At 41.9% G+C, this 26,385-nt stretch overlaps 1 protein-coding gene across 4 annotated transcripts in view; it reads left to right on the top strand.

Annotated features, from left to right (window-relative positions):
- Nucleotides 1–26,385, top strand: part of SPTBN1 (spectrin beta, non-erythrocytic 1) — a 135,832-nt gene that overhangs the window by 99,918 nt on the left and 9,529 nt on the right. For 3 of the 4 annotated variants that reach the window (XM_080587458.1, XM_080587459.1, XM_080587460.1), the window contains 15 exons: nt 6,382–6,472; nt 10,904–11,050; nt 12,606–12,869; nt 13,576–13,800; nt 14,007–14,096; nt 14,391–14,669; nt 15,872–16,002; nt 17,397–17,601; nt 17,752–18,126; nt 20,243–20,487; nt 20,899–21,037; nt 22,159–22,243; nt 23,358–23,554; nt 24,696–24,808; nt 25,496–25,559. In XM_080587458.1, the coding sequence (XP_080443584.1) occupies nt 6,382–6,472; nt 10,904–11,050; nt 12,606–12,869; nt 13,576–13,800; nt 14,007–14,096; nt 14,391–14,669; nt 15,872–16,002; nt 17,397–17,601; nt 17,752–18,126; nt 20,243–20,487; nt 20,899–21,037; nt 22,159–22,243; nt 23,358–23,554; nt 24,696–24,808; nt 25,496–25,559 (2,650 nt within the window). Of the gene's footprint in view, nt 1–6,381; nt 6,473–10,903; nt 11,051–12,605; nt 12,870–13,575; nt 13,801–14,006; nt 14,097–14,390; nt 14,670–15,871; nt 16,003–17,396; nt 17,602–17,751; nt 18,127–20,242; nt 20,488–20,898; nt 21,038–22,158; nt 22,244–23,357; nt 23,555–24,695; nt 24,809–25,495; nt 25,967–26,385 lie in introns of those variants that run through there. The other variant, XM_080587461.1, reaches the window with a different exon arrangement.

Below are 26,385 nucleotides of genomic sequence, written 5' to 3'. Positions count from 1 at the left end.
TGTGTTGGGAGCTGTAGCAGTAGCTATACCTGGTTCCACAAGCCTTAAGTTTTTTTGCTATTCAATGATAATAATATATTCCTGTCCTTCCCCTGAGGAAGGAATGTGGCTCTTCAAGAGTGTAATTGGCATTGTATCTACCCCACCCACTCAGCTTTGATCACATTTTGCAAGTTGTCTGGCCCATCTGAAATGAGATTAGAAAGCATTGGTACAAATGTGTCTTTCATCTCAGAACAAGTCTTTTGCTTTGTCTCTTTAGCTGTGGCATGACTGCTATAGACTTTTAAGAGTTTTTTTTTCTTTGAAAACCAAATGTTCGTTTTTGATGGCTATGATTTATAGTTCTTTCTGCTTATGGTTTGAATAATAGTGGAGACTGTCAAGGCTCTTGTGATTCATGAGTGTCAGAACGCAGAAGTAAGCTCATACAGAACTTCATGTCAGATGTTACTGACCACCCTTCTGACAGACTTTCATCCTCCCGCAGCCAGTAAGCTTTAAGTTGGCTAGATGCCTTTATCTCTGAGGTCTGAAGCAGTGCAAAAAATGTTGTGCCTTTCCTGTTTTGGTAAACATTTTGCACTGTCTATGCACCTGCTTTAGCTGTGGCTCATGGATTTAAAAAAGGGCAGATATTCCTATGCCCAGAGCTTGCAGAGGACCTCTGAGCCCTCTGACAGTCTACTGCCAAGAGTACCTCATATTTTCATTCTCTCTCTAACCAGCTTGACTCTCTTTAGATCACAAAGAGAATCTGCAAAGACTAGAAAGAGGAGATTATATGAAAGCGATCTAGGATCTGAATTTCTTCACTTAATTGGGTTTCCAGACCCAGCAAACTAGAACCTGAGTACAGGCACACACAGGTCCCATTGTGTGAAGATAACTGTTTCTTTTTATGGAAGATGTTACTCATAGATAAAGGATTTACGTTTGCCTTTTGTCCGATACTGGAACATAATGAGCACATCCAGTCAGCATCTTCATTCTTCCTCCATTTCTATAAAGCACTGAATTTGGGGCAGGGAGGGCCGGGATGTCAAATGGGTGCTGTAGTGGCATAGCACATTGTGCATCAGTGCCAAAAATCCTATGCACTGTGGACATTTTGGTTGTCCCGGCTGTCAGTGCCCTTCACTGGGGAGTACCCATCACAAAGAGGTGCCTCTCACTCAAGGAGCATCCAGTGAGAAGGATGAAAAAAGGAGAGTGTTTGGAAATGCTGCCATCTCTAGTGTGACGAGTTCTGCCCTCATGTGGCCCACCTGTAGGAGCATTTTGTGGCCTGAAGGACATCAGGTTTAATCCAGTGCATAAATGCAGTCTGGTAGCTTTTTGATGCTGCTTACAGGGTCAGTTCTAAATGTATTTCTAGTCAGCATAAATTGTGCTGACTCCCCTTACTTACCAAAGGTGAAAGCTAGAAAATTATTTTCCTTTATTTACCCTCTCTGACTTCATATGTTCTCTACTTCAAGTTTTCACATCCACTTATGAAAGCTGGACTTGATCCTGCCCTTCTGATTAGGTGTCTTCTTTCTGTAACTTTGGAATTTTAAAAAACAGTAGCAAGGAGCCAGCCTCTTTGTGCAGCCCTGTCTGAGGTGGTTGGAGTGGAGACAGCTTCAGCCTTCCATCCTGCGTGTGCCCTGCAGGAGGGCCGCTGCTGCCCGTGGCTGAGGTGATCTGGTTGCTGTTTCCCCAGCACAGCTCCTTCTCTGTTTCCCTGTGGCATTAGCTGGCCACCTGGGCCATCCTGGCTGCAAGACGTGCTGGAGTTCCTGCTCAGAATGGCACGCAAGTCCTAGAGGCTGTAGTTTTTCTAACCCCACTTTTTTTCCCAGGACATTTCCTCAATTCCAGAAGTATTTATGCAGAGCACTGCAAAAACCATCCGGTGCACTGCTATCCAGGAAATCTGTGTGATTGCTCTCTGAGTCTGTAAGGCTGATAAGCCTCAAGAACAAAGCCTTAGGGCTGGGTTTAGTGGGAGTGGTAGCAAAGGAAGCCTCTTTGGTTTTACAAAAAAAATGCTCTCCCAACCAGACTCCACCTGGATGTATAACAAAAGACCAAAACAAACAAGTTCAAACATGTGCAGTGGCTCCGTACTTCCTATATGGAGCTCTTTGTAGTTTTTCATATGGTTAATGGTGCTTTTTACAGAAATGCTTGCAAGCTAATGCAGAGGAGAACCCTCTGTCCATTGGTGCAGCAGACAGCCCCTGCCCTGAAATGGTTACATCTGAACAGACGCTGTAGGCATCAGGCTCAGGAAGGAGAGGAGAATGCAGAAGCTGAGGGAGCAGTGCGACAGGACGCACAGCTTCAGCACGATCTTCTAATGCAGTTCAAGGGAAAGATAAATGGGGAAAAGGACCTGGAGAAAGAGTGATGGAGGGAGAAGATGGGTTTGAATAAAGCTATCACAAGGAAAGAAGGGGAAATGGAGCAAGCTATCAGCACACCTGTGGTAGTTATACTGCTGCGTGACCTCTGAGCCCCTGTGGGTCCCAGCTTTACCTGTTGCAGCTGCTCCCTCAGGTAGGACACTCTTCTATAGCTGCCCACGTCTGCAGCTTTCCCTGTTGCCAAGAGGCCCTGGTGGGGTCTCAGTGAAGAAGAACCTTCCCTTTCCGTTTCTGAGTTCAGAGGGTTGCTGAGAGCAGGGCTCCTGGCTGGTCTCCCCTCTGCAGCTGTCCTTAATTTGGTGACTTCTGCTTCTGTTTCTGCCATCCAGAAGGGAAGTGTTTTCTTCTCCATTTTCTCTTGGAGGAGCATAAGGGGACTGCCCTGGTCCAGTTGCTTACATCATGGCCTCTCTGATTCTAAAACTGAGATTTAGCTTCAAGATAGTGGCAGGTCTGACTCAAGTTATTACCTGGTTCTATTTTTCATCAACTTTTGCACTTGTGCAACTTTCTAACTCAACAGAGAACTGAAATATTTTTTTTTCTTCTTGCCTGTTCAGAAAGGAGAATGCCTGCTGTTTGCTGTAACAACTAGAGAGTTAGACCTTCCTTGCATATATCTCAGCATTCTTAGCAGGCAGTAGCGTTCAAGCTATGTGTAAGATTTATTACTTCTACACGGTTTTGAAACCCACAGGCTTACAGTTAAACCACAAGAGATGTTGTCAGTTTTCAGTGGTGTTAGCATTCTCAAGGACCTCTGCAGAGACAGCCTGGGAACCTTGTGGCAAATTTTGGTGTTCTGCTCTTGGGTTAATTTGAATCAGGCACATCTTCATGCTGAATATACCTCATTTGACTATTTTAGATTCTTCATAACGTTGCCACAGAATATGTCCCCATGGGATATGGGGATGTCCCCATGTTTTAACTGACTGTGGTACCTTTCCTATATTGTTTTACCATGTAGGTCTAGCTTAATTTAGACACTGGAATTTGAGGTTGCCTCTTCAGCATATAGAGGGAAGTCCCTATTTAATGTAGACCTAGACATAGCTATAATGTAAGTAATACATGCAATTTCTTGCATGAACAAGCAGGTGAATTCAAGCAGTCATTCTAAATAATTGGAGTCTGAAGAGCAAACCCTTCTGTGCTAGTGTGGGATTTTCTTCCACAAACTATTTCAGCAAACCAGTAAGAGCACTCACTGATAACCTGAAGTGTGGCAGAGTCAGTTTCTGGCCCTTCCTTGCTATGCACCTCTCAGAAGAGTAGGATTTTAATAGGGATAACTGCAATCAGCAGTGGAGCAATCTTTGTTCAAAAACTGTGCATCAGGCTTGGTGCTTTTCTCCACCCTCCAGGGCTGCCCAGTGCTCTTGGCCCTCAGTGCAGCTGCAGTCCGGTCTGTCCGCCAGTCTGTCCGCTGGTCCATCCACCTCCCTGCCCCACCAGCTGGCTCAGCTCAGCCTCTGCACATGGGGCCAGGGAAATGGGGCAGCCAGGCCCTTTACACCATGTGATTTTAGCATCTGGATAAAAAGTGGTACTTGAAAGGGTTCTGTTCTGCAGTCTGTCTGCCTGTTGATTCTCTTTAGAGCCTTTCAGACTTACTGGTAGTAGAGGAGTAGTAGGGGGTAATAAAAGCTTTGTAATGGGAAGGGTAGTTATGTGCTGGAATAAGAAAATTCTAAAATCTGTCATTGGAGCTCTTAAAGAACACTTTGGGGAAACATGGACAAGGAATTTATAATGTTTGGATATAGCCAGTCTGGGTAGGAAGAACAGACTAAATGACTTCTTAAGGCCATTTATTCCCATTCAAAAATAACACCAATTCTGTGGTGAAAGTACAGGAATTCCTGCCTGTTCCAGCAGGGATATATTCCATCCTCAGTATGTTACAACCACGTCCTCAAGTGTCCAGTTTAAGCCTTGTTACAGTTCAGCCCTGTTCTTTAGAGATTTCTCATCTTGCAGTCTCACTCCAGGTCATTTTGGACAACCAAACAACCTTTTAGTGTTAAATAACTCTGAGCACCAACGATCATATTTGTTATGCTGAAGAAAAAAAAACACAGCTGTATCATCATCTGTGTGATGTTCCTGCGTATTTTCCCTTCAGAGTTCTTAAAGTCGGTATTTCCAACACTGCGTGGAGATAATTTGCTAGATTTTTAAACTCCAGGTTTCTCAACATAAGAACTTGTCTGTTCATTCTTAACTGTATTCAAATCAATGTCATGAAAATTTTCCTTTTAATTGCACAACTTGTGTCCTCTCCAGAATACATGAGTCTAGAATGTAATCTACTCTTAAATCTATTAAATCATTGTGACACTAAATCATCATGATAGAATCACCCAAACAATTCCTTGCTTCAATTTAGCAACCTGAGTAATGCACTGTATTTGCCAAGACATATATATGTGAGCCACAAAAGAGTGGAATCAAACCCACCACTGTTAGCTACATTACAGAGGCTTTTCCTAAGGCACAATTTGTGTGTCCTCTGCTTTGCACTCTCTCAGGTAACACCTGCCAAAACATCAAAATTACCTGGGCTTGGACTCCAGCCTCTTCCTTTGACGGTTATGTGTGTCTTCCCTGCCATCTGATCTGTAACTCAGTTGTTTTTTACCTACAGCTTTATAGTTGCTGCCTGCGTGGTTATTCAGAGAAAGCTGTTGAGACAACAAAGGAGTAATGTGTAGCCGTTTAAAAGGTCCTCTCCCATTCCTCTGCCTTACAGACCTTTTGCTTTTATTTAACACCCAGGAAACACAGGTATTCTTTGTGTTTCTGAAGTCACTAAACTCTTCCAGAGAGCTTGCTCTGGTAATTTTTAGATCAGGAAAAGTGGTACGTTAAGCCAGTTGTCGTCAACATGTAATTTATAGCTTTCGAGAATATCGTGAGTGTCTGGAGACTTCCACTAACAGGGATTTATTCAGCTATTGGAATTATGTGCTGAGATCATCTTATAAATTGCCACCCTATAAAATAATCTCCAACTCTCTATCCTTATTTATCTTAGTCTATTACATAGTCCAGCAATAAGACCATGCACAACAAAATATGAACAAATCTTACACAGTGAGCAATAAACAGAAATCATCTTCTTTACTCTGCCTTCTCTGTCTAAATCGCCTCATAAATAACGGAAGTACAGAATGACAGGGATTACTATTCCAAATTAAATGTCAGTCAAAAACATGTTCGGCGATACCTCAGGAATAGGCTCATCAGGCACCATGTCCATCTGAAGAACCCACCAAGACCTGTGGGGCTGCCAGCACAACTCATGCTTCAAGGGGCAAACAATTAGGAATTAAAAATAGGGCTTTTTGACTAACCTTTGGTTTTCCTCTGTGCTAAGGTTACTGTTAAATGCTCTGAGAAATACATTCCAAGGCAAATAGAGCTTCTGTTTGCTGAAGTACACAAGTGTGTCACATGACACATAAATACAGCGTTTGGAAGGTTATATAAACGACTACAACTTTGTTGGCTAGCAGGAGGTGCTGAGCCATAGGGAAGGTATATTATGGAGACCATTACAGCAAGTGCACAGTTTGCAAGGGCTACGTAACCTGAGATCTAATTGTTGCAGTTTTGAAGATGATTTTCTTATGTTTTTTGGCAAACAGACTGAAATTCCCTGCAGTCTTCCAATTAGTGCTCCAAATTCTGTACGTAATACTTGTGAAACCATGCTGACTTCAAAATTTTCCCTGTGTATTTGACTGGTCACAAAAACAAATGCGTGCTGAACCTAAGTAAGCGCACTAAATAACACATGCACATCTGAGCTTCAAACATGCTCTTCATTTGAAAAGCAGTAAAAGACACACCACATACTTACTCAAAACATGTATCCCAGAGGGGCAACAGAAATGAAAAAAATGGTTTTGCATGAAATGCCTATTTCATTTTTTTTCTCTGCTGTTATTTTTTTGACTAGACACAGGAAGAACCGTGAAGCAGCCAGTGAACTTCTGATGAGACTGAAAGATAACAGGGATCTTCAAAAGTTTCTACAGGATTGTCAAGAGGTAAATTACATCCTTTCACTTTTATCACTAAAAGCTGCATCCTATAGACAAGCATCCTTCCCCCCCGTGTATTATAAGGGCTGGGATACTTGATATTTTGCAGTCAAGTCATCCAGTGGTATTTAGTGTTGAGTAAACAATTCAAAAAAACCACCAAAACAACCAAACAAAAACCAACAAAACAATAAGCAAACACCCAGAACCCTGCAAAAATTAATCCGTTTGTTGGTTGAACTGAATTTTTCTTTTCATCCTCTAAACAAAAGACAGGAAAGATTGCCAAAAGCAGTGAAGACTTTCTGCTGTGGTATAAATTGATCATGCTGAATCTGGTGGAATTAGCACTGAACTCTTACAGTAAGAATTTTGTCTGAGGCTGCATACGTGTTTGTGGCCTGGTACAGGAGAGTTGTTTAAGTGGTTTCTCCAAAGTATTAGTCAGAAGAATAGCAGCTTAGGAACAAGAGGGGAGCAGGATTAAATGTGATAAATTTTAACATATTATTTTCCTGATAGTTTGCATGTGCTTAAAATTGTAAAGTACTCTGACATTTAAAAAGAAAGAAATCCTTCCCAGATTTTCTAATGGCTTATTTGGACTCTTGACACTGAAGGCAATATTTTAAATAAAGTTAAGAAAATTCTTCTTCCTAGCATGAGGAATTAAGTGAGTAATTTTCAGGTTATTTCATGAAGTACTAACAGATACTAAAGATGGCACAGGCCTTGCCTGTGATGTGCATTAAATGCTAGCTATCCATGCCTAAAGGCTGCAAAGAAAGGTGACTGTGAGAAAAGTGCTTTTAATTTCAAGAGTTGTTGCTGCATTAGCTGTACATTTTAGCCAGCTACAGGAAACTGGAAGTTGCTGCAGTGCGTCTAAATGGACCTGCACCACAGTTGGGATTTCATACAAGAAAGAAGCAAAACGATGCTCATAAACTGGGCAATTGTTGTTTACTGCTTGGTTGCCTAGATGCAGTCTGTCTTCCTGCATTGCGTAAGCTAGCCATGAACTTGGCTTAAATGCTCCTTCCTTGGTAGTAAAAACATGACAGATGAGCAAAAATTCTGCTGGCATTAGCAGCAGCTTCTTCCTTCCTCTGTAACATTTCTAATACAAAAATCCCTCCGGCTCTTGGAGCTCTTCTAGCTTGTGTGTCAGTGTGGTTGTGTTCTTCCCTAGGATCTGTTTTTTTCCCCAATGTCACTGAAAGAAAAAGGAAAACATAAAAGCTCTAGTGTCTGGCCGCCTGAATGCCTTTTCTCTCAATTGTTTCTCTCCAGCCACTAAAGCACGGATGTCTCCTCTGAGCAGTTCAAAGACAGAACAAAGACAGAACAATTTCAAAATGTTACAAATTTTTCCAATCCTTTTTGAGCGGACATTAGCCTTGATGATAATTGAATGGTTGTTTTCTGAGAGAAAAGCCATAATGAGACTTAGAATTGGTGCTGGAGGGGTTACAAAGTGCCCACTGATAACCTACGTTGGGCCAGAGAGAGTGTGTCGCTTCAAATGGGGCTGCCAGCTCGGTGGAGCTGCTCCCTCCCAGCATTTACAGGAGCACCACTGCCCTGAGGAGGTGGAAGGGAGCCAAGGGAATACCTCGCCCTTTGTTCTTCCACGTCCTTTGGCCAGGCGGCCGGGAGTTGTTAGCAGGCAGATCTGAACCAGTCTCTGTTTCAGCAGGCAGTGATCTTCAGCATTCCTGCCCGCTGCATTAGGGAGGTTCTGTAATGTGGGGAGAGGAAAGTGTTTTCTGCAGTGTGTTCCTTCCCCAGGGCAGCCACCTCCAGTCCCTCTGAGCCAAAGCCTTGCTGTAAATGTGGCCTCCTGCCCCTCTCTCCTTCCTCCTCTGACTCACAAGCAAGGCAGTGAGCAGGGTCAGTGGCACTCGAGGAGGTGGCAGGATAATGCTCATAACAACAGCTCAGCACTGATAAATCTTTCCTCTGGGTCACAGGCGAAGGGAGCTATGGCAGATTGTTGTGTTAGTCAGTCGGATACACTGGCACAAGTTAATCCCGAGGTGTTGCTTTTTTTGTCTCTCTCTTACATTCATAAATATGAATGTGTTAAATTGGCAGAGTGAATGAAACAGAGTGACAAAAGGAAATTCAGAGAAGAGGGGGAATTAGATAAATTTTGCCGTTTAGTCTTCTGGGACATCCTGCTCTTCTACAGCTCACCTTGGAGGTGATTAAAGCTGATCTTCCTGTAAGAGCTTCGAAGCCCCAGCACTGTCTGGGCTAATTTCCCTGGGGACACCAGAGGAAACACATTTGGGTAGGCTGCATGTCAGAAGCTTTCTGTCTGCTCAGCGAGTGTGCCAGCAGGTCTTGTCATGGACCACAGACGTCTGTGAACCTCCGGCAGAGAGAGAGGCTGCGTCAGCCCAGGCATTTGCAGTGTCTGGGAAGCACACCAGCAGTCGGTGCTCTTCTGCCTTCTCTTATTCCTCTGGCACACTTACGAGAGTTGTGTCTCTACATTTCTCTTAGCTAGGCCTGCTTTTCATTGCAGGTTTTCTGGGAGCTGATGGCAGAAACAAAATTTTGTGGTATGGGTGCAGGAGATGGGATGAAACCTAGAAGTCTAGCTCTGCTGGCATTAACAACTGACTCATGGTTTCCTGGACAAACAAATACCAAAAATGCCAGTGTGAGGCACTGTTTTAGCAAATTATTGTATTATCTTTTTTAATCTATTTCTGCCCTGAAGATACCAACTTCCAGTGACTATAGTGATTTCAAAAACCAGATTTTAATAGTCACCCCTAAAATGCTTCATTTGCACTTCTGTCTTATCAGAAGGAATATAACAACATTCTGAAGCTCAGGAATGAGCCAGCCACTGGCTGTGTACTACCGACTGTGTCTCAGTGACCCCATCTGTTGGTACAGATGATGCTACCTTTCTTTGGGAACCACTTTTAAATCCTTGGAAGACTTAATGCTGTGGCTGGGTAAAAGCTAACAATAAAAGACAAGCACTGCAGTTTTCAGAGTGAAGCAGCTATACTTTTCCCTAGAAAGGCAGGAATAAACACACTTATCTCACGTTGTATAGTAATCCTTGATATAGCCTTTGATTGTTAAGTAGCGCAGCAGCCTGTAGAACTGTCGCCTTAGATGCCTACAGAGGTCTCCATTAATGGGAGCATTTTTCTGTTCAGACTTGATAGCAAAATCAGATGAATTTCTTTGACTTGTTTTTAAATTGCTTTGATTTTCCCTTTTTGTGGAACTTCACAATATCTTTAAGGTACAATTTAAAAATGGCTTGTGAATTCTGAATGAATTTGTTGTCCTGCATCCCGAATATGCAGTGGTGAATTGGCAAGTCTGGCCTGTGCTCTGTTACTCCTTTTGTCAGAGTGCTTCCTCGGCAAGACAGTGTGTATCACCCAAGTGGCATTCTAGGAAAAAAGCTTAGATTTGTTTTGACATTTTCCTCTTTGGCAGGCAACTTTAAATATGCAGTAAACCAATCTTTTTGCAAGTTCTGTAAACATTACTGATAGTGGGTTTTTTTCATCCACACCTAGGGAACAGATAAAGCAGTCAGACTAAGCCTAGGAGGAAATCTGGTACTGGCTGCTATGATCGTTTTCACATTCCATTTGCCCTTGGCAAATAAACTATTTTTAAAGTATTGATTTTTCTCCAGTGTTGATCTGGGAATTGTTCTCAGTGTCTTTGTATTTGAATAAAATCAGAACACAATCAGTCTTGGATTTTAGGTAATGAGAAAAGGGGTATCTTGAGTACCAAAAACCTTGCTGGAGACTGGACAAATAAATGAATTCAAGTGTTTATGTAATCTCTATAGAGAAAAGACTGTAGGGAAAAGGTACAGATATGGTGAGAATTAATGGTCCCAAACCATCTTTATTCTTAAGGCTTTTAATACAGAACTACACTCAGTGTTTCCCTGGAAGATTTACCTTAGGGCTCTGCTTAATTCTGGAGAGTGACTTGTGCATGCCACTCCATTAGTGTGTACTTGTGTCCTGAGGAAACCCGCAAGGCTCCACAGGGGTGTGGTGATGACATTCAAGTCCCGTCCTGAGTAGCAAGTGCATTGCGTAATGTTGCAAGGGAAAAACAGCGCGAAAGTACATCGTGACCAAAAAGCAGGACACATGTCCGTTTCTCTTCCTGTTGAGCTGCATGAGACCCGTTTGATTTTGCTCATGATGGAGTTGATTCCTTTCTGTTTGGGTTGGAGGTTATTTATATGATGGAGATGTTATTTAACTGTTAAAGGGGTGGATCCTTGACTGAATCCCGAATAAAAGCAGTCTCTGAATCTCATGCAGCTCTTCTGTAGTGGGCATCTCTGTATGCTCGGTCCAGAGGCACTTGGATACTTTGCATTATTCCCTACTGCAAATGTCCTGAACACCTGTGTATCTTCCTTTCCAGCTCTCACTCTGGATCAATGAAAAGATGCTTACAGCCCAGGATATGTCCTATGATGAGGCAAGGAACCTGCACAGCAAATGGCTGAAGCATCAGGCATTTATGGCAGAACTTGCATCCAACAAAGAATGGCTGGAGAAGATTGAAAAGGTAACTAAAGAATGTCCCAAAACCACCCTTGTCTTTGTCAAAGATGGTTATGCACAAAGAGAAGATCTGTTCCTCTGCAGGAACTGGTCCTTGAATTGTGCATTCAGCTAAGTCAAAAGGAGATTTCGTTACTGTAGAGTAACTATCTCATTGTGTCTCCATCTAACCCTTCATTTCACATCAATCTTAAGTATTTTTACACAAGACACATTCACAGAACACTTAATGGCTAAGTTGCCAGCTTCATTTTCTTTGTCTAATCATTCTTACGTGTTAGGAAGAAGGCTTAACCTATTTTTCATACCAAAAGGCTGAAAAGGGCAAATGTTGTGATTTGAGGTAATAAAGGAAAAGTACTTCCCGGGAAATAACTGAATGTAGGTGAGTTCAGACACCTGTGCTTCCGTGCTGGTTTTCATTCTTTCAGGACTATAATCAGGCAGCTTTTTCACATACCAACTTAATGCATGAAGTAAAGTACAGCCAGTTTTGTGATTAATTAATAGATTCACAGCTCTTGTCACCAAGTTACTGTGAAGGCCTTTATAAGCTGTGATCTGTACTTTTCCCCCCATTTCTTGTGTGCAACTTTGGAAAACTAAGGAGGAAAATTAAACTGTCTTTAGCTCTGACAGTGGGGTTTCTGTTCAATGTAAGTTAGCTTAATTGCTCGTTTCCTTCCCTACTTTGGCATTCTGTATCCCATTAGAGGCTTTTCTGTGATCTGCAAATAGCAATACCCTTTAATGGTGTAATTAGAAGTCTGCTCTTAGTACTGGATGTGCTTTTTTAGTGATGCTAGTACATCCTCATTCTTTGCCTCTGAAAAATCAGATTGCAGCAAAGAAGTACCAAAGTTGTGTCATGAGTCAGAGCTGGCAATCACTATTAATGTTATGGGGGTCAGTGCTATTGAATGTTCTGGGTTGTGAGTAGTGTTCACATCCAAGATTTATCTATTGTCGGCACCACGTAAGTGTAGAGGTAGAAGTATAATTAGAGGTGAAGAAAATATTTCCAAAGCTAATACAGTCTTTGTAGAGACAAAAAGATATTTCAAGTCCAGGTGCTCTGCTGCTGCTAGGTACAGGTGTCCTGCTTCCCAAGGAAGTTCTCTGATACTAGCACGAACCCGTGGTAATTGCTGTAACCCATCAACACACCTTTCTCAAGTCACACAGATAAGTTTTGGTGCCATAAGCTCCAGCATTATGCTGGGTCTTCACCACTGCCCTGGTGAGATGTCACACGATGTGGGGCAGCCCGTTCTGCTCCAGTCCCAGCAGCGTCCCCAAGAGCCCCCGCAAAGGAACATGAGTAGGGGGGAGGAGGAAGGAGGCGTTGACTGACTTTCCCAATTGCCAAGAAACTCTCGTCCTGGCAACAGAGGGATGTGGGAGCTGTTGTTCTGGAAAGAGTCATTGGATAATTGGAGATGGTGGTTGATGTTGCCAGCAGATGAGGAATCCTGAGTGCTTGCTAATTGGAATAATTTCACTAGCGGTCTGTGAGTGTTCCTGAGGAGGTGCCATTTTGGTTGTTCTTTGCTTTGCAGGAGGGAATGCAGCTCATTGCAGAGAAACCAGAGACTGAAGCTGTAGTGAAAGAAAAGCTGACAGGTCTCCATCAAATGTGGGAAGAGCTCGAATCCACTACCCAGACCAAGGCTCAGCGTCTCTTTGATGCAAACAAGGCGGAGCTTTTTACCCAGAGCTGTGCTGATTTGGATAAGTGGCTGAATGGTTTGGAGAGTCAAATTCAGTCGGACGACTATGGAAAGGATCTCACCAGTGTCAACATCCTGTTGAAGAAGCAGCAGGTAAATGGAGCACAGGTTGCAGAGTGGGCAGAGAGCAGATATCTGCACTCAAAGGAACAGATGGGAGATCCTTTCAGTTTAGAAAAGTTTTTATTTGCTTTTCTTTCTTCTTGTTGTTCCATCTATCTTTAAGAAACAGCAAAAACTCATCCAGAAACAAATTGGCCATAAATTTCTTGATGCAGTTGCTCCCCTGTACTTTCTTCTCTCCCATGTTAACGTCTCTGTTCTGTCTCCTGGGGTAGTCCCCCAGTCACCAGTCCCTCCTCTCTGAAGCTGGCTGCCTGCCCTTGATTCAAACTTGTCCATTACTGGTCGGTCCCTGGTTTGCTGCTGTAAAGACAGTAAGGGAGCAGTAAGGACAGGAGGGAGCAGTGAAGCTCTCATGCAATTAGCTGTGCTCCGAAATTTTTCAGAGTAACTTGTGAACGCCCGATAGAAGCAACTTAACTCTGCTCTATCAGCCAAATTCACCATTTGCGCAAGCAGGCGTAACGGGGTTATCAGTGGGTGGCTGCAGCTGTGAAGGAATGGATCTGTGTTTAAACCTTGTTCTTTGCAACATGAGTGTTACAATAATTATTAACGTGGTAAATCCTTACTGATCAGCATCTGTTCTTCCTTCTTACATAGCTATTGACATACCCAAGTCACATAAACTGCTTTTACGCTACTTCTCAAGTTCTTTTGCCATGTTTGTGTTTAGATGCTAGAGAATCAAATGGATGTTCGTAAGAAGGAGATAGAGGAACTGCAAAGCCAGGCGCGGGCTTTAAGTCAGGAAGGAAAGAGCACAGATGAAGTAGATGGAAAACGCCTTACTGTAGAAAAGAAATTTTTGGAGTTGCTGGAACCTTTGAATGAAAGAAAGGCAAACCTGCTGGCCTCCAAAGAAATCCACCAGTTTAACCGGGATGTGGAAGATGAAATTGTGAGTACAAAAGAAATCCCATTCCCTAGATACTAGGAAAATCTCACACCTATCACAGAGCTTGGAAGAGGCCTTTCAATCATGTCTCAGTAGCATCGTAGAGTAAAGCTGCTTTTTGCATGTCATGCACACCAGTCTCTGTCTGCAGTCCTAGCTGTATCTGGGGTTGCTCCAAATCAGATGTGCTCTTTTTCTCTTGCTTTCAGTTGTGGGTTGGAGAGAGAATGCCTATAGCAACATCTACTGATCATGGACACAACCTCCAGACTGTGCAGCTACTGATAAAGAAAAATCAGGTAAGCGGGTGCTGTCAGAGCTCCCTCCCTGTTATTTCTCTTTAGCACTGACTAATTCAGGAAAGAAAGGCCTGGGGCAAAATTATGGGTGCATCAGTCAGGATGTGCTATGGGGAGGTGGGGTGACCGTAGCTGGGGGGCAGCGTGTTCCAGGATGCTCATGGAGGGCAGAGCCCCAGTTTATCCACATGAGCTGGTGGCTTGTGTTTTGCTGCCCCTCTAGAGGTGAGATCCCTAAGCAGCATTTTTCTTTGTTGGGTGCAGCGTCTCATAAGTCTGCTTTTCTCCTGTTAGACCCTTCAGAAAGAAATCCAAGGACATCAGCCTCGTATTGATGATATTTTTGAGAGGAGTCAAAATATTATCACAGACAGTAGCCCTAATGCTGAAGCCATTCAGCAGAGACTTGCAGACTTGAAGCAGCTGTGGAACCTCCTAATTGAGGAGACAGAGAAACGCCACAAGCGCCTAGAGGAGTCTCACAGAGCGCAGCAATATTACTTTGATGCTGCCGAGGCCGAAGCCTGGATGAGTGAGCAGGAGCTCTACATGATGTCAGAAGAGAAAGCCAAGGTGAGCAGCTCCACAGCAACACTAGCTTGATTTTAGTTGTTTAGCTAGAGGGGGGTAGGTGACATAATCTAATACGTTGCTAATGTAATGGTAACATAAACAAATCTAATTCCCTTCTAAAAGCTCAAGTGATCATCTCTTCTATCTGTTATGACATCTTGGGTAGTGTGGAGGATAGATCTTGGTGTACTGAAGCTGCCTCAGACTGTGGATGGCAACTGTGTGTTCTCCTTTGCTGCAAGGCCAGATGTGCTAATGCAGTCCTGTAAGGGCAAAAATTCCAGCAGTGCGGAATTGCTGGGAACAGCATGGTGCGCCTGTCTGTGAAGTAGGCCTGATGGTCACTCAGTGGAAGCCACTAGTTGTCAGCTGCAGGCCTGTCTTTACTCCCAGCACAGTGAAACCTGAACAGCATCAGACCATACCAAACTAGCTGAACATTTATTTTTCAATAGCTTGGCAAGTAGGTGTAAGGATGCTGTATCTTATGTGTTACTTACAAAAACACAGCATCTTCATTAACCTGATAAAATCAAACTCAGCTTTGTATCAGCATAACACTTTCATGGGTGTTCAGTCGTCAGTTAGCAAGGATTTGTTTTCTTTTTTATATCTAAGCAATGCAAATGAAAAGGACTATTAACATCAGCAGCTCATCATGAAAAATGTTAATGAAAAGGCTTATTGACAGTACCATGTAACACTGAGAGTTGTTTTCTTTCTTAATCATAACAACACATAAAAAGTTTTGATTGGAATTTCTCCAGGCACTTTGGTGGAGAATCCTTTGGCATGAGCTAGTTAAGATTTCTTGTCTTTATCCAGTCAGTAGCCGAAAAGCCTAACAAGCAGTGTGCCTAAAACTGTTCATTTTTCTGAGCCCTGTGCAGTCAGCAGTGTGTAAACATACAAAGAGCTTCCTAGAAGAGGAAATTCAACATGCTTAGTGCGCAGCTGATGTAATCTTGTTCTGTATCTCAGAGGGGTTGTTGTATTCACGCTTTTTTACTCACCATTTTGCTTTCTGTGGGTACCATTTACTGTGAACTCAACTGTTAATTTACAGTCATCAGGAGCTGGGAGCAGCTCTTTATAAATCTTCCTGGTTACTGCTCTTTGCTAATGCACCAAAATGAACTTGCTATGTGGGGTCTTGCCCTGGAGTGGGAAGAGTGGATTTTCATTTTCTGTCACCATTACAGGATGAACAGAGTGCAGTATCCATGCTGAAGAAGCACCAGATTTTGGAACAGGCTGTAGAAGACTATGCTGAGACTGTGCACCAGCTTTCAAAGACCAGCAGAACTTTGGTAGCAGATAATCACCCTGAAAGGTATTAACTGCTGTTTTTAATTGTATCGCGAGTTCTTTTAGTAGTTCAGTCACTTCACTAGCTCATTCTGACACACAAAGACTACAGTAAAGAGAAAATAACTCAGTTTGTACAGGGGAAGCTGAGTTCAGTTTCATTAGAGATGCATGTTGGACCACATTGATTTGGCCAGAGACAGGATTTTAGGAGAACCGGGATTCTGGGTGCAGTTTTCTGCCCTGAACAAGGGTCAGTATGTGCAGCTCCTGACTTCTGGATAGCACTGCGCACCTTCAATAAATGCCCCTTGTACCCTTTATACAGGCTAGCAGTGTCAGATCTGCTAGCACTGCTGAACTGTACAGAGGTATAGCAATCCTGAGAGACAAAGATCCTTATTTGTTCTTTCAGACAACTTTATGTCCAGACCATAGGGTGACAGTTATTTATCCTTCTGTCTTAGGGCAGGGCTCCCTGAGATCTACTTCTGTGAGATTTCTGTAGAAATTCAGAATTGAATCTCAGATTCAGAGTATGAGATTCAGACTTGAATCTCATACTTTAAACATAGGCATAGTAGCATCTTGATTTTGGTTAATTTATCTCAACTTTCTCAAACAGGCTTCCCTGTGAGAGAATTCAAGAAGTGTAAGAGCTGTTTCATTATAAGAGCTGCAACTAAGCAAACAGAATTCTCCATTGGATTTGACTGTGGGGCTGACTTGATGATGAGGCTGATTTGTGTAACTGCTCTACCTTTGCAGAGAGGAAGATAGAACAATCTTAGGCAAGATACTCTTTGCCCCTGTTGGAAGATTGTTATTTAACTCAAAAGCACTCTCTTGTGGTCATCATAATTTCTGATGAGAGTGGATTTCCTGGCTGAGCTCACTGCAATAACATAATTGACTTCATATGGCAGAGGGAAGGCAATTTGACAGGGCTGTATGGCTCAGACAAAATATATGGAAAGATAACGGCAAGCAGAAAAATTAATCGCTTTTGGAAATGCTGAGCTTTAGAGTGAAAGAAACCCATCAGTGCTTCTGAACTTTGAAGCAGAATTTAAATAAAAATGAAATGCTCCTTGCCTCAGCAGCTCAAATCCTTCCTGTCATTATGGGAGAAGGCTCTGGTATGATCTGTGGTCAAACAAAAGGAAGTCATGGTTCCCAGCTTCACTCTCTAAAGTCAGCGGAGGTATACGTACATGGCAGAAGAGATTTCCAGCTAGTGCAGCCAGCTATCCCAGCAGAAGGCTGGTTAAGGGAGTCTGAGCCAAATTCCTGCATACAGCAGGCACACATCCTGGCGATTAAATATCCCAAGCGTGATTTTTATTCTTTGTATTTTTTTTCAGTCTACTCTTATTTGTAAAAGATAGGGAGGACTTGATGCTCTTTGGTTTTTTTCAGTGAGCGTATCAGCATGCGCCAGTCCAAAGTGGATAAGCTGTATGCAGGCCTGAAGGATCTAGCTGAAGAGAGAAGAGGCAAACTGGATGAGAGACACAGGCTCTTCCAGCTTAACCGAGAGGTGGATGACCTGGAGCAGTGGATTGCTGAAAGGGAGGTGGTGGCAGGATCCCATGAGCTGGGACAGGATTATGAGCATGTAACGGTAAGTTCTTTGGATGTGGCTGCAGGTTGATCTTTCTCTGGAGGCTGCACACAAGTAGATGGTTCATATAAATGGGTGGTTGGTTTGACTGGTTTGCTCAGATCGCTTTGCAAATACAGCCTTGCATGAATCCGTTTCTCTGTGTTTCAGATGCTGCAGGAGCGATTCCGGGAATTTGCCCGAGACACTGGAAACATTGGACAGGAGCGTGTTGATACCGTTAACCACATGGCAGACGAACTCATCAACTCTGGACATTCGGATGCTGCAACAATTGCAGAGTGGAAGGATGGTCTCAATGAGGCCTGGGCTGATCTCCTGGAGCTCATTGACACGAGAACACAAATTCTAGCAGCCTCTTATGAACTGCACAAATTTTACCATGATGCCAAGGAAATCTTAGGACGCATTCAAGACAAACACAAGAAACTGCCAGAAGAGCTTGGTAGAGACCAAAACACAGTGGAAACACTACAGAGAATGCACACTACATTTGAACATGATATCCAGGCGCTTGGTACCCAGGTGTGTAGCAAGTGAACACAACACGATCTGTGGCTGAAGAGTGCTTCCACTGCTCTTGCCCCCGCTGTGGCTGGGAGACAGAGTGCTGGCAGCTGCTTGCCAAGTGTATTCCTATGGGAATAAGTTCCTATGGATCATTTTCTTATCTGTTTTTCTGCTTCTCTGTTCTTGCATTAGGTTAATTAGTTTCCCTAAAACAGAAATCAATAGATTTCTTAATACACGGATAATTGCCTGTTGAACTTTATTCCATCTCCTGCCCTTGGCTGGAGAAGAATTCATAAATGCAGAGAAATTCTGTATTGATTTGAAGTAAAGCAAAAAGTTGCAATGTCTCCTACTAGTCTTAGGAATAGAGTATGGATAGGGAGGCATGAGGGTAACACACTAGCTCCACAGAGAAGCTTTTTCTGATTGCCCCAAGCAGCAGCACCGTTAGTAGGACACTGCATGGCAGATATGGTAGGAAAATAGTTTACATTCAAAGAAAAATAATCATTTGACTTAAGATAGTGTCTCTTTAGGCAACTTCTGAAAGACAATGAACAGATACTAAGTCTGTCAAGAATTTTTAATATACCACAGGTAAGATGAAATGCAGGTTTCAGGTTTTTCTGTTCTTAATGTTTTTCTTGAGTAGCATTTATATTAATTGTGCTGAAAGCCACCTTAGGTTTGCTTGCTCTTTATGCCAGCAGAAGGAAATATAAAGGGATGTGTAAGCTTGTTAAAAAAAATCTTTAGAAATCTCCTCTGTTAGGCACTTTTTGCTTTCTGAGAGGCAAAGCAGGTCTGTAGATCTACCGAGAGGCTTTCTGACTCGGTTATGAGTTTAGGCTTTCTGATTTGAATATCGCTTTTTATAATGCATCCTAATAGCAGTCAGAGGGGATTTGTCCAGGCTAAGGTTTTTAAAAGCAGCCAAACCTGATCTAATTCTTTATCTTCTGAAGCCAAGGTATGTTAAATAGAAGAAGGCAGCTGTTCATACAGCACACATGGGATTCTAAATTTAAAAAAAACAAAACCAAACAAAAACAAAAAAAAAACAATGTTCAACTGCCAAAATGAGAATTCTGGAGAGAAACAAGTTGCTTAAGGAATGGAGGAATTAAGACTGGCTGCATTTATCTCAGTAGGTCAGAAAAGAAAGCTTTTATGACTGAACTGTCTGCCAGATCTTGATTATGTTGCAATTTACATAGTTGTTTACACTAGAATAAAGAGGGTGTAGCAACCATTTGATTTTTTCAAGAGCTTTGCTTGAAGAAGCTGTAGATTTTATACATTAAATGGGAGACATTCACAAAACACCAATCCCAGTCTCTCAAAAAGGTAATTAGAATCAAGACCTAAATGAGGGAATAGGTAATGATAGCACTAAGCTATGTCCAAAGTACTTCAGAGATAGTTCTGGGGTGAAACTGCTAGAGTACCACCATAGATCATCGTGGCAGTGGCAAGATCTGTGTACCTGTAGCTAGAACACTGATTAATTTCATAATCAAACCTTTCTAAAATGAGAAAATGATTAGAAAAGACCCAATACAGTGTTTCTTGGCTCGGAAAATATGTGAAACAGACAAGAAATAGCATTTGATGTCCCAAGAGAGCGTTTGTAAGCAAAAGAGATTTCTAATAATAGAAGGATCTTTGAATTTCTGAATTTCTACTGTTTGAAGTCATTATCTGCATTTCTGAAAAATCATCTCTGTGTCAGCTAGAATAATGGTTTTGATATGGGAGTTCCTGAGTGGTATTCTCTCATTTGTGTGGGAGGAAGAAAATTTGATGATGAAAATGGTCCCCTTTTGCCCTGGAATTTAACAGTCACTTTATATTGGCATCCAGTTTTACACGAGGCTTAGGCAGTGGCAAATCTTTATCTTTGGGGTCCCTTGTCCCACAGACTTCTCTAAGAAACATTCTTGTAGAGATATACTGACTGAGTAACAGAATAAACCTTTCTAGTATTGACAGACCACATATATTGACAATTAATATTGACAATGACTTCAGAAAGCCATTCCAATTTTGAATTAGCAGCTAAGATGCCCCCATATTTGATACTCAAAAATACCCAAATGTTGATTCATTTATCTCTTACACATGCCAGGTAAGACAGCTGCAGGAGGATGCTGCACGCCTTCAGGCTGCCTATGCTGGGGACAAAGCTGATGACATCCAGAAGAGGGAAAATGAGGTCCTAGAAGCCTGGAAGGCACTGTTGGATGCCTGTGAGGGCCGCAGGGTTAGACTGGTGGACACAGGAGACAAATTCCGTTTCTTCAGCATGGTTCGGGATCTCATGCTTTGGATGGAAGATGTTATCAGGCAGATTGAAGCCCAGGAAAAACCAAGGTAATGTGAAGTATCTTTTGTAGTATCATGCAGAAGATAAGGCTGCAGGTCAACTGAGGAACATCTGTAACACTCAGTGTTGCTGAGCCAGAAATTGAAACAGTGGCTGACATAATGGGATGGTGTTGTGGCAGCTTGCTCTTACGTATTGCTGCCCAGTAGAGGCTGGGGGCTGCAATAGAAAATTATGATCAAAGATTGTCCCACAAATTTCTTTATCTGACCCCCGACTGACAATAGAATGGTGCTGTCCCTATGGAAGGGCTGTTGACAGTCCCTGTTTTCCTGAACTACAAAGACAACCTAGGAATTAAATTTTGTATCATACCATTCTGGGTTAGATTTTTTTTTTAATGTAGTAGCTGTTAAATTTGAAATACATGTTTCTGAACCATGGATTGACTATTTTAGGGATGTGTCGTCTGTTGAACTGCTAATGAACAATCACCAGGGTATCAAAGCAGAAATTGATGCCCGAAATGACAGCTTTACTACCTGTATTGAGCTTGGGAAATCTCTTCTGGCAAGAAAACACTACGCATCAGAGGAGGTATTGTGCTTACTGAACGGGTAACAACTGCAGTGCAGCTGGCCTATAGATTCCTTTTCAGCTAGAGAAATTTGCATTGTGTAATTTATGGATTAATAAGGTGCATATTTATAATGGCATGCATTACTTCAGGGACTATTGCAGTTACTTGCTATTGTGAAATTAGCGTAAGATTTAGTGCTGTGGATTCATATGGGGGAGCAGAGATGGCACCAAAGTTTAAAGTATCCCTGTCAGTCCAGGAAATGCAAAGAAGCTGTTGCATTCAGTCTGCAGAGAGCTGTCTCTGGGATGGCTGTGCTTGGAAAGGTGATTTCTTAGAGCAAGAGCAGAGACAACTGAGAGGCAGCCTGAATTTTGCTGAGGGCAGCTGGAATGCTTATGAAGAGGCCTGCTAGGGGAAGGAGCAGGAAGAAGTTCACAGGGAGTAAATCCAGGGAATATTACAAGAGAAATGTATTGACTTTCTAAGGCCTTGATTTATTTTCTGATTTGACTAAGCCAAAGGATAGAGGCTCAACCCTTGTTTCTTCCTGCCTCCCTTTTGCAGAGGGAGGATAGCCGAATGTCGTAAGACTGCCCACTTGGGGAGTGATGTTTTCTGTATTTGTGTTACATGTAAGTGCTGCGGAGCAGCTTCAGAGTAATATTTCCTCAGGAACTGGAAGGTTTTGCTAGCCAGTATTCACCCTGTGAATGATATAGGGCTTATGCTGGCATGTCATTGTTAGCACAAGTAGCTTCAGGTAGCACAGGTAGCACATTTTGCATTATCTATAAATAAAAAAAAGTGGAAGATACACTACATGGTTGTACCATTAGATTTGTTTGTCCATTATACTCCTTTGATCAAATAATCTTGGTACTGTACTTCTTAACAGATACTGTATGCTTATGTAAACGTAGTGTTTTAATGTAAATGTCATATTTATTTGTATTTCAAAGGAAAAAAAAAAAAGCCATAGTATTCATATTTAAGTCATTCCTGACAATCCAGCACAATGTATCCTGTCAGTAAATGCCAGTGCCTTTTGCTTGTGATACCAGCTTACACAGTGTGGTGAGGTGACTGTGCTGCCTGATGCTTATGTAACAGTCCTGCATTCTCCTCTTAAATCCAGATCAAGGAAAAGCTACTGCAGCTGACAGAGAAAAGAAAAGAAATGATTGACAAATGGGAAGACAGATGGGAGTGGCTGAGACTGAGTAAGCATGTCCTCGCATTTTTCTTGGCAGGGCCATATCTAGTTCTCTCTTCACTGTGTCTTTCTGAGCACTTTAAAAACGTACAACTCCTTTTTTATTTTTTTCATCCACGTCTGTAAAATAACTGAGAACTTGAAACAAAGAAACCTGCACTAAAGGCCTTACTCTGTATGACCAAAACTGGAGCTAGGTGAAACAGATGCACTAGGTTTTGCAGGTGTCACATTCCAACTGTTTTTCTACAAAGGATGTACTAACAAAAAAAACGGGGAAGTAAAGCTTTGTTACCTTACACATGTAACATACCAGCATTGTCTGAGAGGCTAGGTTAATGAGTTTATTGACAAAAGATATACTTTTAAATGTTAGAGCATTTTCCAGTTTTTACACCAGGAACAACAACACAGTTCAGATACTCTAACAAGGTTTTCTGTAACTCATATGGACTGAAGGCTTTGCAGCAGACAGTTACCAATACGTGCACTTCGAGCATCTCAAAATGTACAGCACAGTGTAATCATTTTGTGGAGCTCTGGGCTGCTGTGCGTACTTTCTTCATTCTTTCTGAGTCTCAGCAGGCTTTAAGAATCGCATGATTGCCTGTCCCTAAGTTTGGGCGGTTGAACCATATTCTTCATCAAAATTGTTGCAATGTCATTCACAAAAGCTGTGGAAGCTTTTTTCAGCTGAAATGAAACCTGGAACTGTAGCATTGTAGGCAAGCATGAAGTACAGGCTTGCAGCCTTCAGTCTAGCTGTTTGGTTGACAGGGCAGAGTGAGGAAGAAAACCAGCAAGTAACAGAATTTCATCCGTGAAGTTACTAGGTAACAGCTGATTAGAACGAAAGGAGACACTGAAATTAGAAAATTAAATAGTTTGTACAAGAAATAAAGGTGGGTCTTAACTTTTGTTTTTCCTCAAAGCAAAGCCAACATGAGAAATTTCTGTCTTTTTACTGTAAATTTCAGTGAACTTAGTTAAGGAAAACACTTAGCCAAATACATTTGCTTTTTTCCCCCAGCTATTTTAAAGTAAATTCAGAAGATGCCCAATACCTTCATGATGCCCTTTTTGACATTAATAGCACTGATGTCTGTACATTCTTTACTCAGTTTTGGAGGTGCATCAGTTTTCAAGAGATGCAAGTGTGGCTGAGGCCTGGCTGCTGGGGCAGGAGCCCTACCTATCCAGTCGTGAAATAGGTCAAAGTGTTGATGAAGTGGAAAAATTAATCAAGCGGCATGAAGCATTTGAGAAATCCGCAGCTACTTGGGATGAGAGATTTGCAGCACTGGAAAGACTGACCACGGTGAGTGCTTTAGACAAGAAGAACTCCTCTTGGCCATTCCCATTGTGGTGCCAGCTGATTGTTCCTAGTAACTTCCCAGCACCACCAACCTTACCTCCATTTGTTGATGCTGTGGAGGGCCAACCAAGGCCAATCACCCAGGGCCTGAAGTTTCATGTTCCCAACAATGCTAAAACCCTCTTAGGTTCATTTGAGCTCAACAGCCTGCAAAGGGAGCTTAAGTGGTAAATGACCTTAGTAGTCTGCAAGAGCTGTCAGAGGCCCAGGAGTGATGTCCCAGAAGCAAATTCTAGAGTTGAGTGGTTTGCCCCAGCTCTCTGATGTACAGGCCATACTGCTAAAAGGGAAAGGAGATGCTGAGGAAAGAAAACCCAGATCCAAACTCTTGAAAATATTTTCAGTTCAAGAGGACAGCATGGGGAGAGTTCAATAAAAATGTTTGTTGTGTTTTGACTGCTCCAGTACAAGGCTATATTTTCCCCTATAAATACATAAGCAAAAAACACAAAAAAAAAAAACAGCTCCAAAAAACATTTTCATCAGAGCTGAAACGTCAGTAATTAATGCTTGGAAAGTATCTCTAGAGAACAATCTTTAGACACTAAAATTGAAATGGCTTAATTTTTAACACTCGCTGAACATCACAGCTGCACACAGTGAATTGGAGTTTCATAGCATCTTCAAAAAACAAGCTGTTTTTGTTTTGACGGTTAATTTCAGGGATTCCGATGTGAAACATTTTACTTTCGTGTATGTCAAGCAGACAAGAGGATGTCACTTTTAAATATTTTGGTAGCTTGGGATACTTTGTTTTTTTGGTTTTGTTTTGTTTTTCTTTTTCTTTTTCTTTTTCTTTTTTTTTTGTTTTAATGAATTAGGTAAGATATCTGGACATAGCAAGCTGCTGCGCAGGCACTCCATTTCATATTAGAGTCTGATGCCCTGTGACTTAGTGCCAAATCCAGTGCAACAAGCTTTGTATAATTAATAAAGACCTGTGCCTTCAAATTTTATGCCAATAAACTTTAATTTCAGTAAGTTTCAGAAAAATGTAGGGTATTGTTCTTCATTTCTAGTAATGCCCCTGAAAAATGACTGAGATGCAGTGCTTTAACACGCACAAAAATGTTTCATTTATCAGTTGGAACTGCTGGAAGTACGTCGACAACAGGAGGAAGAGGAGAGGAAGAGACAGCCGCCTACTCCAGAGCCAAGCCCAAAGGCTGCAGAGGATGCAGACTCCCAGCAGCAATGGTAAGCCCACGATGCAGGAAGCTGAACTGCATGCTTCACGTGTCAGGATTCTCAGGGTGAAGATGTGTTGTAAAGGGGGAGTCTGGAGGTTGCGTGATTTTGTGATGTGACCCTTTTTAGAAGACTTCATGGATGTAGCTGATGGGGGCAAGACCTTGCCCAGAGATCTCAATTCACTGCTAGGTTGAATGTTCCAATTTTTCACCATGAAGCAGTTCCTATTGTTAAGACGTACCTGGCCTTCAAGTAAAAATGCTGTTTATACACCTTATACACCCTGTGTGTTATTAATTAAAATTTCTGAACAATCGTTGCTTTCTCCTTTAATGAGCATCTGTTACGGATGCATTTTAAGCCGCGTCCATGTAACATTAACATTTATGAAATTACTTGTATGACAGGAGTAGACTTTGTGAGGTAATAACCGTCATGAAAGCCTATTTTGATCACACTTAAGCATTGGATTTATTCAGCGGTTCATTTCTTTATTGCAGTAGGCTTCTGCCCTTGCAAGTGGAAATGTTTTAAAGGCAATGCTTTTACAGTGTTGTCAACAGATGACTTGGCAGTTTTTAAGAGCTTGTTTGAATTTGAGATATGTAAAATTCAGTAGGAAAATCTTGTTTTGGTGAAAAAGATTTGTGACTTTCAATAACTTAATATCTTTTCTTCTTCCTTTCTCAACAGGGACGGAACAAAAGGAGAACAGGTTTCCCAAAATGGTTTGCCATCAGACCAGGAATCTCCACGGGTTAGTTACCGCTCCCAAACCTACCAAAACTACAAAAACTTTATTAGCAGACGGACAGCCAATGACCGATCATGGTCTGGACTGTGACATAAAGAAACATTTGCAGCAAAAGACACCATTTTTTCAGTATGATTTACTGGTTCTGGTTTAATCTTTTGGCTTCAGATTTCCCTGCTGCTTTTCTCTTCCTTCCCATCAGTTGATTTTATTTAATTAGCAGCCCCTTGGAGATATATTTTGTTTCACTTTAATCCTTGTTTATTTCAATATCCCCACTGACACTCAGTTGCTTTAAGGTGACACATTTATTTCATGTTATTTACTGTGAGTTTTTCCTGTCGTTAATAGTATTAAGATTTTCCAGCTAAACCGTCTTTTATATGAGTAATTGAGATTTAATGAGATTACATCATAATGAAGAAGAGAACTAGAATCTGACAGGTATGACGCATCGAGTTATACTAACAGGTTTCAGCACGGCAACATTATTAAATCAGCTGCATTAGAAAGTGAGTTATTCACAAGGCCAAAGACAATACATGCAAATGAGCTCAGTAGAAAAGGCTGGGAGGGAGGGGAGTGTTGTAACTACCAACAAATTAAAAGCCTTAAGGTTAGCTTTATAACATTCCATGCAGAATGGATTCATTGACTGCAGATAAAAATAAACATGAAATAAACCAATAAGAAATAGTTTTTAGATTTATCTTGGAATTTAGTCCTTTGGAAGAGTTGTGATCTTGCTGACTCTCTGTTTTGGGGCCCCATTTTCCCTTGGAGAATTTACGCAACAGCAGTTCCATTGATGGACATTGAAGATACAGTG

Source organism: Anser brachyrhynchus (assembly GCF_964034855.1).
Source record: "Anser brachyrhynchus genome assembly, chromosome: 3".
In the NCBI taxonomy this organism is placed as follows: Eukaryota; Metazoa; Chordata; class Aves; order Anseriformes; family Anatidae; genus Anser; species Anser brachyrhynchus.
This window is presented reverse-complemented; position numbering and strand designations above follow the sequence as displayed.